Here is a 13,728-nt window from a genome sequence, read left to right as displayed (position 1 = left end):
AGGTTTGAATTGCATAATAAACCAATTAAAAAAAATGCTATACATGTGCCAAAATTATTTACCAATTAAAGGAACAGTTCAATGTCTCAAGTATATGTTTCAGAATTCACAATTGTGTGTTGCTTGTATTTTCTCGATTCAAGCAACACTCTTCATGACAAAAAAACAAACAAAATATAAAACATAGTTCTTGTAATAGTTTTGAGTTTTATAACCAGTATTCCTTATACTTTATAGCTATATGCTCCTTCTGTATATAAAAAATCTGCTGTATTGTCTGCTGAATGTAATAAAGCGACAAACCAGTTTAGGGTTCACTGAAAATAGGAGGACTCATGTTGTTCTGTGCATACACCCTGCAATTGAGAAATTTGTAAACATGCTACATGTGTGTGATTTATAAACATACTGCAAGTCTGTGATTTATAAACATGCTGTTATTTTTGTGTTGCCTGATTATGGTCAGGGGACATATAGGTGTTACTTGCTTCGTCGGTGTCATCGGTGGCGGCCATGGCATCATATTTTGAAAAAAAGCTCATAACTTCTGTGTCCCTTCAGATATTGCTTTCATATTTGGTATGCATGTGTATATGGACAACACCTTTCCATGCGCATACAATTTTTTACCCCTGTGACCTTGACCTTGAACTTGAGGTCAGCGTTCAGGTTTCGAAATCTGCGACCGCGATTCGTAAAAGGCTCGTACCTACGGTGTCCCATCAGATATTGCTTTCATATTTGGTACGCATGTGTATCTGCACAACACCTTTCCATGGGCATGAAATTTTTTAACTTGGGGTCTGCGTTCAGGTTTCAAAATGTGCGACTGCGATTCAAAAAAAGCTAATAACGTCTGTGTCCCTTCAGATATTGCTTTCATATTTGGTACACGTGTATCTGGACAAGACCTTTCCATGCGCATAAAAGTTTTGACCCCTGTGACCTTGACCTTGAACTTAGGGTTCGCGTTTAGATTTCGAAATCTGCGACCGCAACCCATTAATTTTTTTATGCCCCTGGCATCTATGATTTAATATAATTTAATTTTTTTTATTGTTTATTTTTTTTCATTACTATTTTATTATTATTATTAATTAAGAATTAATGTCTCATCCCCGATATAATAGTAAACAATTAACACAGGTATCTTACCATCAGGCAACACATCCAACTTGCGGAGTTCTAGTGTTTTATAAACATGGTGCCAATGTGTGATTTATAAACATACTGCAAGTCTGTGATTTATAAACATGCTGCATTAGTGTGATTTATAGACATGCTGCATTAGTGTGATTTATAAACATGCTGCATAAGTGTGATTTATAAACATGCTGCATTAGTGTGATTTATAAAAATGCTGCATTACTGTGATTTATAAACATGCTGCATTAGTGTGTGATTTATAAACATGCTGCGTTAGTGTGTGATGTATAAACATGCTGCATTATTGTGTGATTTATAAACATGCTGTGTGGTGTGTATATTGTCTGATTTACCTGCATGGAACATCCATGGTAATATATTTGCATTTTTACGGATTTAAGTTGTCCACAATTTGGTGGGATGAAAACAAGCATTCACTTGTAACAAAACAAACATTTTATTAGATAATTGTGAAGATTCAGAGGCAAACTGAAAAAGCTAATGATGGAAGTTAAATCAAATTATAAAAAAACCCTCATTTTGTGAATTTAGACCAATGGTGTAAGTAAATCCAATGTATTTGTTCATGCTTATTTCTCATCAATTCACAGAGAATTTGAGAATACTTAAGTACCATTAGTACACAAATCTCTTAATCATCTTGATTGAATAAATTCTTTATTGCTGCAATATATATGTCACTTCACAGTAATTACTGAAATACAGATTAGAAATCGATGATGAAAAGCCAGCCATTATTAATTTTGTCATGATAGTTGATAAAAAGAAAATTTGAATGGTTGCAATCATCATACTGATTTTTAAGATATTATTTTATGATAATGCAATATTATGAGAAGCTTTATTTGCCATTTGTTCAACATATTTACTTGATGTCTCCACTGAATAATGGTATTCTCCTTATGGTACTTGAAGAGTTTGAACAGTGATTGAACATTGGTAAAATATTGTGTTTACTTTATTTGGAGATGTGAACATTTCTTTTCATTTCCTTTTCAGGTGCCTAAATTAATACCATTTAATCATTGTGTGTATTGGTATGACAATTCGAGCTGAACAAGTGAAACAACTTTGAAAGGCTTACATTGAAATAAACTCAACATATTTCTGATTCATTGAGTACCAGTGCATGTATAAAAAGTAGTTTCAAGTGAAAAATTATAAAAGAAAAGAAAAGAATAAACGTTAAACTTTTATTGCTACTGTATTAATGTAGGCAGTTATGGCGGGAAGGAAACGTTCACAGTTACGTGCCCCTTACGACACAGACGAAGGTTATGAGACATTCCCCCCACCGCAGAGGCCTCAGAATGGAATTCCAGAGTACGACAATCGCTTCAGCTCACCTCGGGTACAGGAAAACCCGCGATCTCGAGCAACATCAAGAAATCCGTCGCGTTTGGATCTTCTCGAGGATAGGATTGCGCAACAGGAGAAGAATACACAATCTGTGATAGAGAGGGCGTTCAAAACAAAGGAGGATGTGATTGAGAGCTTGAACTTTACGCACGGGACATGGCAGGAAGAGAAGCACGCGCGCAACATGCTTCAAGAACACATTCGGACAATCACTGCGGTGGTCAACCGGCTTAACAACGATATCGCTGTGAGTTGGTTTTGATTGATTTTTATACTTTGATTGTTATAAACAGAACATGGGGTGCATAAGGTAGAACTGGTTGGATTTATAGACATATTAGAACTACTGCCCAAGTATGTAACTTTTTTAATAAAAGCCTGATTGAAATCTGATATTAAAATATTAACCAATCAGAATTCGTGTTACATATGAGCTTAATGATTTCCAATTGGTGAATGCTTAGACTCTGTCTAAAATTGACCCTATGCATGTTTGGGATCATTTGGCCTGATATTATGTACAGATAATTATAATATCATTATTGTTCAGCTTAGAAAAAATAAGTAGTATGAATCTGGCTCAGTCAAGTGTGTCCAAAAACTAGGTTACCGGATAGAATCTTAGATAAACCTTGTAACGAATGTAGATTCAAAATTCATTTAGTTCTCAATTTTTATGAAAACTGTTCAGAATGTATTTATCTTGACTATATCTAGGCCAACTTCGAAATCTGGGTTGAGTGCATGCAAAAGCTCAGTAACCTAGTCAAATATTAGAAAAAAACATTGTTACTAGTCTAGATGCCACTTTGGGGAACTAGTCTTGATCAAACTTGGTCACAATGTTTATTTTTTACAATATCTAATCTGAGTTTGGAATTTGGGTCACATGCATTCAAAAACTAGGTCACCAGGTCAAATCTGCTTACCAGTTTCTTCTATTTAATTTTTCAATATTTACTCTATTTTATGCATTTACTCCAATATAAACTTGTGTTAAATCCAATCATTTTTCAGTTGTAACTACTACATGTTGATAGTATATCTAAACTAGAAATGGGGTGGCCGCAGCCCCCGCGCTGCAGCTTTTGACCCAGGGGTCAGATCAAAATTCCAAATAGTGCACTGTCGCACATATGTTCATAGCTACCATGTGTGCAAGTTTCAAGGTTCTAGTACTTATAGTGTCGGAGGACCAGGACGGACGGACAGACGGCGGAGATAACCACATGATCCCCCCGCTCCAATTTGGAGCAAGGGGATAATAAGAGTTACATTTAATGCCCAAAATTAGTGAAACATGGTCAGAATATTATTGTGTTATTGTTATCTTCCAAAGCGTCTTTGAAAATTTATATTTCAAAATCCATTAAAAAAAGAAACAATTATTAGTAAAATAATGGTTGTTAATGTTCATTACAAAAGTAAAAAAAAATGTATTTAATCATATTCTAAGAATGAGGCTTTAAGTTATCTGTCTTGTTTATTAACAAAAGTGAGAAACACTTTAACCCTTTCACGCTCAGAAGCAAAGTACAAATTGCAAAATGCAACCAGCATGAAACCAGTACAGCCTGCAAGTAACTCACAGTGACTGTTCATGTTTTATGCTGTTTGCTGCTCATGACTATCTTTGGGTTTGTTTTAAACTGTCACTTTTCTACGGCTCAAAAACCAGTTCAAAACAATCACTTCATGACCTGCACTGGCTGCCAATCAAGGCTAGAATCGAATTCAAAATTGTTATATGCATGTTTAACTGTTCAATTGGTAATGCCCCTGCCTATTTGACCGAACTTCTATCCACTCTGATTTCTAAATGTGATCTTAGATCATAAGCATCATCAAAAGGCTGTTATAATGTACCTTTCAACAAGAAAAGATCATTCAGTGATAGAAGCTTCAGTACTGTAGGTACAAAACTATGGAACAACCTACCTTTGAGTTTAAGACAATGTACTTCAAAAGACACTTTCAAAAAACGACTTAATACATGTACATAACTTTTTGGTGATTTTTTTACATATTTTTAAGGTAATACGTGATGTACCTTTGTATGTTTTTAATTTGTCTTTAGATTTTTTATTTTTATTGTACAACACCATTGAATATGTTTTATACGTAGAAATAGGCGTTCAAGCAAATGCTCAAGTTTCAAGTTTGGGTTTGAAATGAGGCTTTTAAAGTGGAATCTAGTAAAAAAAGGTCTTTACTTTAAAATGATTTTGAAAGGGGCTACAAATGGGTCAAAATTTGTATTTTTTAAGAGGTAACGTTTTAAATGTTTATTCATATTTTGTTGTTAGAGCTTGGAGGAAACCATAAGAGCGAGAGACAGTGCTGCTGTTGGAACCAACACAGCAGTAAAGAATCTGGAGGTACATCATGTGGCCACACTGACTGACCTTCGCGGCAGAATTGTGCGCTGCGACACCTCCATCGGGAAATTGTCACAGGAGATACGACAGTGCTTTGAAGCTGTCAAACAAGTGGGCCAGGGACAGTCAGATCAACAAAACAGACTCCTGGACAGAATACACGAGATGGAATCCAAGGTCAATATTAATTATTTCAATTTGTTGCATAGCAGTGGGTGTTAATAAGATTCAAAAGAGAACATTATTGAGTTTATATTACTTAATATTGATTATTTCAAAATCTTAGAATATAAATTTTGTAGGTTAGTAGCTTTCAAACAAATTTTTAAAGGTCTTTTATGTTTGTATTGTCCCCTTCAAAGAAAGCGGCTAAGATTGATATTTTCAATAATATGGTACAAATATACAAAATCACATGATGACGTGTAATGTGTACCACCCGCCTTTCTACCTAAAAGGTCAAGGTTGCATTAGAGGTCAAAGTTTTTTTCTCTATAAAACAGCTTTTATGAACTGCAGCTTTGTCATTCATCATCGATACAATAACTTAACCACAAATCATCATCATCAGGAGTTGATATAGTAGTAGTAATAGTAAGTTTATTGTAAAGAAATACAACATGAATACATAATATATATACAGATAATACAAGGAGTTGTCCATACGTATATATTGACAATGATATTTGACTGGAAAAAACAACAACATACTTAAACTACAAAAAAATACATGATATTCATCCTCTATTACAGATTCATTTTCCGATTGACAATGTGCACATATTCAAAGATTTCTAGGTATTTCTAGTTGTCTACCTAACTCTATTTGAAACCTATGGCTTGAATAACAAAATCTCGTTGACACTTGCCTGTAATGATATGGCATTTCAATGTCTAAATATAGTTCCGTGTTTAACAAACTTTTAAATTGCCTTTAAGTGTCACATCTAGAAGAGTCATTTATGTTTTCATGCCAGGTTTGATTTGCACAATCATTCAGACGTTGTTTAAAAAGGAGCATGCATTAATAGATCAATATCATTAACATCCTGGGAGATCCAAATAAAGCCAAACCCATATTTAAAAAGAAGCTCATTTACCTCCGTAGCCCAATTTTGCCTTCCAATATCATCAAATGACTTTAACATTTTATAAGTTTTTTTGGATATCTTCTATCAGGCATCTAGAGAAGTTTACACCAGTATTTTATACATTTTGAGTGATAAATGACGTACATCGGTAAACGGCCACATACTCCTAAAGCTACACAGTTATTGACCCCAGTTTTAACGCCCAAGAAGTACTTGCAAGCTTCTATTTGTGCATGCTCTATTGAATCACTATATGCAAACCCCTAGATTTCTGATCCGAATGTGAGTATTGGTGTAACCATTACATCAAATAATTTAAAGAATTCTGTACAGCAGAAATATCCAAACGGACTTTGGTATTCTTTAATGGCAAAGAATACTGTGTTGTATGTGACACAATATCCTTAACTGAAAGGTCAAGGTCACAATAAGTGGTCAAATGTTAAATTTGGTTCTGAAACAGCTTGTTAGGACTGTAACTTTGTCATGCATTATGTTACAGTTTACTAACTACAATGACCATCATTAGGAGAAAATGTTTTTTGTGTGACAGGCATATTCTTACTTAAAGGGGCCTTTTCACAGATTTTGGCATGTTTTGAAGTTTGTCATTAAATGCTTTATATTGATAAATGTTAACATTAGATATAAAAAGCTCCAGTAAAAAATCAAGAATAAAATTAAAAAAAGAAAAAAAAGGTAACCCTCAGTAGGGCTCGAACCACTGACCCCTTGAGTCCTGGAGCAAAAGAAGTACCCACTTAGACCACTCGGCCATCCTTACGGATACAATGACTGATGTATTTTATACTGTATATAAGCAATCCTCGTAGTTTCACACAATATAACGACAACAACAGAACTCTCTAAATTATTAATTCGTTTCGTGTTGCAACTTTTTATAATTTCTGTTTTTTAAATCGTCACAAGATGCATATAATGAATATTTTAGAGCATGGTAAATGATCAGTATTACTGTTTCCTTACAAATATCATAACTTAAACAAAAATTTGCGAATCTGAAACAACTTTTTTCAATTTTGTTAATTTACCCAAACGTGAAAAGGCCCCTTTAAAGGTCGAGGTCAAAATTCAAATTTGGCTATGAAACAGCTTGTTCAAATGATTTATGGAGCATATCTTGATAACATGAGAGGTAAAAAATTTAAACTAAATCATAAAGTACATCTCATTGAGGTAGCGTGCAGTGCTCAAGAATAATAAACCTGACTGCCAAATTTTTAGAGTTATTGGCCTTTCTTAATTCATAATATTAACATTTTGAATGGGAATTTCTAATCTTATCAGGTATCAACTTTGAATTGCATATGTTGATAGATCCTAATAATGGGAAGTGCATTGGACAGGAACCTTAACTCCGTCATTTGTCATTTCTCAATACTTATCTTTGTTAATTTGTATGCTAAAATGTTGTCCAGAGCATATCTTAACTATAATAATAGTAAGCAAGAAGAAAATAGGTATGAAGCTTGCAACAACTTGTTGGAAAACAAGACCTTAAAACTGATCTAGCCTCTGAAAAGCAGCATGATTTCCAGGCATGACAGATACTCTTCTAGTTAAAGCACAGCACTGCTTACACATACACACCCCTCTGAAAACCATGTACTTTGGGAGCACATGTTACGTCCTGTGACAGGCCTTATTTGCCCTTTAAAAACAACATTAATGAGTCAATAAAAATAGCATTATTTTTTAGATTACAAACCAATTGTGAATTTCTCTAGTATAAAAAAACAAACTTATTGATGATGTCTTAGTTTTGTTTGATAGAGCTTCAAACCTCTTGCTCGTGCAATGTATTTTTTGTACATACAATGATTTTAATTGTACAAAAAAGTTTAATATATTATGATATGTTTCAGATTGTTTCCCTGTCTGGAAATGTAGAGCGAAATTCCAGTGAACAGAAGATGAAAGTGCAGCACCTGGAGAGTGACTCGAGCCAGCAGATGGCCCAGCTTGACTCTCGCACTCGACAAATCATTGACGACCTCAAAAACAGCATCACAACATATCAGCAACATGCAGATGTGGAACGGGAGAAGTTGGAGGAGAAACTGTTTTCCTTGGTAGAAAACCAGGCTCAGATTCGCGACCAAATAGTGGTATGTAGCCTTTGGCAGGTCATTAGTCAGTATATTTATTGTCAGTAATTTATTTCTGCGCATTTTGCTGTTTATTAATTGTTCAAAATATTTTGTTGCTTGTATTCAATATGTTTATTTATTTGCTCGCAAGCAAAGATAAATGTTATTTGAATGTTTGATCAAATTTTCATAGTTGTTTTGTAAAAAAAAGATTTTTGCTCAGATCCAGTATTGTTAAAATATTGCCCTGTGACATTTTCCCAAGACATAACCATAATTTCTCAGGCTTGGGATGCCCCTTGTATAAGAAAAACCTAAATGGTACACCACAACTTAAGTTGTATCATATATGCCTTATTCTGGGAAAACTGGGCTTAATACACATGCTTAAAGCATCGTCCCAGATTAGCCACTGCAGTTTGCACAGGTTATCTTAAATGAAACTTTCCACCCAAACTGGATTTTTGCTAAGAAGAGACTTATTTTATACAAAAAATACATTAAAAACTGACAGTGTCGTCCCTTGTTAGTATGTGCAGACTGCACAGGCTAAACCGAGATTACACTTTATGCACATGCATTAAGCCAAAATTTCCCAAACACGGCTCAGTAATATTATCACTGTGTTTGTCAGGACAAAGTGGAGCGCAAGGTGGATGAGCTGCAGTTTGTGATGGAGGAGAGGATGAAGAAGATGGAGCAGCAGATCCTGCTGGAGAGCCAGAGACTGACGGAGATGCAGCAGGTAGGCAGTAGGGAGTGGAGTTGGTAATGTATGGGAATTAAGTGTTTAATGAAGTATGAAAGTATTTGGGGAGTGTAGTGGAGAAAATAGAGATAATGGCATGGGGAATAGAGTGGAGACTATATGTAGATGGAGAAGGGAATGAAGAGTGAACTATAGTTAGATAAGTGAATGACTCACTCGGATACAGGTTCATAGAGGGAAATTAAGTGAGAATGCAGTGGTAAGCTTAGGAAGAGTATTGTGATAAAAGAGTATGCAGTATAATGAGAATAGAGTGGGTGAGAATAGAGTGAATGAGTATAAGAAAAATAAAGTAGTAAATGTTGTTAAAAGTGGGTTTTTAAATATCACAATAATGGAGTGATGGAATTGAGTGGAGAATGAACATCATGATGAAAAGACAGATGCTGATAGATATGTTGGTAAAGTTGATGAGATCAGGTAGGTATGGAAGACAGGATTTGTAATCAGCTCGGATTGGCTAGAAAATTGGGGTAGAACAGGGTATTGAAATGTATGCAATGAAGTGTGTACAATAATGAATGTTGAACAATACAAGTTACTTGTTTACCTTATAATTACATGTAGCATTTGTCTGCTTGCAATAATAGAGCAAAACATCCCATTACGTTTTGTTATTTAACGAAAGTATATATTATATTATATTAAATATTATACCTTGGAACAGTATCATGAATATCCTCAATTTTTGAGCTCAAAAGTTATGAGTTTCCCCTCAGCTGATTACTAAGAATGTCAGTAAGCTCATGACTACCCCTTTCGCCCATAAGAAGCAAAGTGAAAATGGCTTTTGCAACCAGCATAAAACCAGAAATGCCTGCGAGTAACTCGCAGTCTGTTCAGGTTTTATGCTGTTTGATGCTCATTAGTTACTAAGGGTTGGAAATGAAACCTTTAAAACTTGACTTTAGGAAGAAAGGTATTTAGTTAAATTTAACTTTCTAAGGGACTACAAAGGCGTACAAATTTGTATCTAAGTGGTAAAGGGTTACTCTCAACCCTTACTATAGGCCGACTCACATATTCATGCTCAAACTCAGAGTCAGACTCAAAACACCTGTGAACAACAAGCTGAGCATAATAATCAACTTCACGGCAAAGAAATCAACAAACCCTCAAAGTTGAGAATAGTGAATTAAAAATGTTTTCCATACCAAGCCAATGATACTCAATGATGCTCATGTTATCAATATTCATTTGCCCAGGAAATGCAGAACAAGGTGGTCTCACGACTTGAAGGGTTGATACGTCAGCAGCATGACGAGGTTGCCAAGGTGAAGCGTGATCAGCGCGAGGGATTCTCTACAGTGCAGGAGAGCATTACGAATATGAAGACAGTGATGGAGGGCAAACGGAAACTGTTGGAGGATCAGCTACGCAAGGAAATCAGCCAGATCAGGAAGATGGTCGTGCTTGTGTGATAGTTGTCAAGGATTTCTGGTGATGTTGAAACGTAGTATCTTATTTCTTGTAAATATATAGTCTTGGTCTGGGGAAAACAGGACTTTATGCATGTGCGTAAAGTCTTGTCCCAGACAAGCATGTGCTCCTCACAGGCTTATCAGGGCTGACACTTTCCGCTTTCATGGTATTTTTCGTTTAAAGAGGGTGGAACGTTTGCAGGCTAATCAGGGATGACATTTTACGCACATGCATAAATCTCTTTTTACAAAGTGAGTTCAAATGAAAAGAAGATGCAACCATTTCACCCTAAACATACAAATTGCCTTAGGAGCTTTATGGATAAGACCCCAGGGTTTAAAAGTTGTAAATCTATGCATTGATAACTTATTTCGATTATATGTAGTCATGTGTTTCCAAGCATGCTCTTTCGTCTAAAAAAGCATATTGTTTAACATGATTTAAGAAAACCAGTATACATCTAGCAGTCTGCTAACTTGTGACACTAGGTTAAAAAATTAAAAATGGTTATGCTATTCTTAGGACCAATAGCAGCCTAAACAAGTTACGTTTTGAATACAGTACACATAATGATAAAATGTTATGTGTTTAAAACTTAACATATTTTCACTTGCACAAGTGTTTGTAAAAGTATTGTTATCTCAATTTTCTTAGAAAAATAATTCATTGTATATCCCCAAAAAGAAACAAATATTCTTAATTTATAATTTTTAAATCACTCTAGCAGATATGGATCAGCAATCTGACTGCCTAAGCTTAGCTGCAAAGCAACATTTGAAACATTTTCACAGAGTAGATCATTAAAAATTATGTATCTTTGTTTCTTAGAACATTTCTAATGCTAGCCTTTATTCTTTTTTTTATAAAAAGGAGACCTTTTTCATCATGTCTTAATCTGTTTTGAATGTAAAAGGTGTATGTTCATAGTTGAGCAAAATCAAACTGAGCCACACTCTGGGAATAATGGGCTTAACCCTTTGCATGCTGGGAAATTTGTCGTCTGCTAAAATGTTGTCTGCTGAATTTCTAAAATTAGCATTTTCTTCGATTTTTTTTCAAAAAATACTATCAGAATAGCAAACAGTTTGGATCCTGATGAGACGCCACGTTCTGTGGCGTCTTATCTGGATCCAAACTGTTTGCAAATTCCTTCACAATTCGGTTCCAGCACTGAAAGAGTTAATGCATGTGCATAAAGTGCCGTCCCCGATTAGCTTGACTAGCAGTCTGCACAGGCTAATCAAAGACGACCCTTTCCGCTTGTAAGAAATTCTTGGTTTTACAGAAGTCTCATCTATTGTCCTTGATAAGCATGTGTGGTCTGGGCAGGTTAATCTGGGACGACACTTTATGCACATGCATCATGCACAGTTTTCCCACAGTGCTGCTCAACTATTTCAGATTAGATGTGCAGCTCTACATTAAATCATAAATGAAGTTGTATTATTATGTATTTGTGCTCTATGTTGGGGATTTTAAATAGCAGTAGTCTGTGATACATTTTAGATGTTTTGTTCTGTTTATTATCATACAGCATTGATAACTTTTACTGTTACAAAAGCTTTATGTTTTATTGAAATGTGTATTTTAATACATACAGTACGTTTCATTTTCATTGAATCAGCCATAATCATAGCACAGTGTTCTTTTATGTACTTCAACACAACCATAAAATTATATATTTTTTAGAAAGTCTTAAATAATAGCTTTGTCATTGTATGCATTAATATATGTATAGAAAAATGAAATATCATTTTGTACAACTGTTGTAAAACTAAGATGTTTTATGCAATAAGGCTTTGTATGCACATCCAACATGGTGGCGCTTACAAGAGGAAAGTCATTTTTTACCATCAAATAAGGAGTTGATGCAGCCAAATTTTGCCACAACTAATAAGCAGATCTTGTATTTCTTATTGACAAATAAAACTGCATTGTTTTATTTTTGAGAATATATAATTGATGTGATGATTGTTCTATTGTCGGTGATGCAGTTACACTTATGGGTTATAACTTGTTGCATTCTTTTAAGTACTGTTAGATGTCGATAATAAGGTAATTTAGTATAATGGATAATGCAGATTGTCTGTGCTATTCAGAAAATATATTTTGTTTAAAAACATGTTATTGAAATGAGATGATCGTGTATTTGTTGTATTAAGATTATTGAAAGCACATTCTGGTCTAGACTGTAGATCAGTTAAGAATGGAAACTTGAAATTATTTAACCCTTTCCCACTCCGAAGCAGTGGAAATGATTTTTGCAACCAGCATAAAACCAGAACAGCATGCGAGTAACTCGCAGGCTGTTTAAGTTTTATGATGTTTGGTGACATCAGTATCTTAGGGTTGGATATGAAGCCTTTAAATTTTGAATCTAGTAAGAAAGGTTTTTAGTTAAATTCAACTTTCTAAGGGACCACAAATGCATCAAAATATGTACCGGTATCTAAGTGGTAAAGACCATCATTGATTTTGTTTATGATGAGAAGTCCGCAACTTCCTGCAAGGTATGCAGGATAATCAGATATTTTAATATTATCTTTTAGTCCAAAACTGTAGCTGTATATAGTTAAACTTCAGTTTGTAATTGACTCATTTTATCTTGTAAACGTTGCACAATCATGGTTTGTGTATTGGCAGGCACATTGTCTTCCATGTCCCGCGTGGTGTGCCAAGGTGAAGGTGGCACCACAGTGTTCTTGTGCTGTGCACTGCAGCCACTATTCTGTGTTATTGTTTGAAATTGCCATCACATTTTTATTGTCTCATTCCTCATTCAACGAATGTTAAAACAACACAAAATGAACATTGTTGCAAGAGTGTATAGTTACCTGTGTTTAAAAAACAGTTTATTAGAGAAACTTGTATTGGCTTAACATTTTGTATGCCAATTTTTTTTTTGTTATTCAATATGGAGTTAAATTAACCTTCCTAGTTAAAAAAAGCTTCATTCATGTTTTATCAATTGACTTCTTTTGTTAAAATGCAACTATTTAAATTGTGTGTTTGTACATAAAAGGTTTGTATTTAAATATTGACAGACAGCAAAGGTTATTTGACACACAATCTGTCAATATAAATGTGTTTTACCATCACATTAATTTCATCAGTATTCATTTGTTTGCGTTGTTAGAGAATATTTCTAGTTTATTTTTGATATTTTAAGAGGGAATTTATTTTCATATATGTAAGTCAGGAGTATATTTCATGAACAAAAGGATGACTTTAAAGATCATAATCGTTCATTTATTGTTGATGAATTTAATTTCGTTGACATGAAATTTTGTAGATTCATCAAATTGGATTAATTGGATCTTACATTTGTGGATTTGTATTATGCAGTATAAAAGAATAAGCATTAAACATTTGATTTTTTATGGTTGAGCTTACATAGAAAAACTAGTGTCCAAAGAATTTTATTGGTTTTA

General features: G+C 34.3%; 1 protein-coding gene across 1 annotated transcript in view; it reads left to right on the top strand.

The window, feature by feature from the left end:
- The window catches only part of LOC127876457 (protein FAM81A-like), a 32,152-nt gene extending 19,398 nt beyond the window's left edge, over positions 1–12,754 (top strand). The window contains exons 2-6 of the mRNA XM_052421758.1: positions 2,167–2,773; positions 4,833–5,081; positions 7,882–8,124; positions 8,741–8,851; positions 10,081–12,754. Of these exons, the coding sequence (XP_052277718.1) occupies positions 2,390–2,773; positions 4,833–5,081; positions 7,882–8,124; positions 8,741–8,851; positions 10,081–10,296 (1,203 nt within the window). The 5' untranslated portion in view covers positions 2,167–2,389 and the 3' untranslated portion in view covers positions 10,297–12,754. The remainder of the gene's footprint in view (positions 1–2,166; positions 2,774–4,832; positions 5,082–7,881; positions 8,125–8,740; positions 8,852–10,080) is intronic.
- Positions 12,755–13,728: the final 974 nt, after the last annotated feature.

Source organism: Dreissena polymorpha, chromosome 4 (genome assembly GCF_020536995.1).
Source record: "Dreissena polymorpha isolate Duluth1 chromosome 4, UMN_Dpol_1.0, whole genome shotgun sequence".
Lineage (NCBI taxonomy): Eukaryota > Metazoa > Mollusca > Bivalvia > Myida > Dreissenidae > Dreissena > Dreissena polymorpha.
The sequence above is the reverse complement of the archived record's forward strand: the minus strand, read 5'-3'. Positions and strand labels throughout refer to the sequence as shown.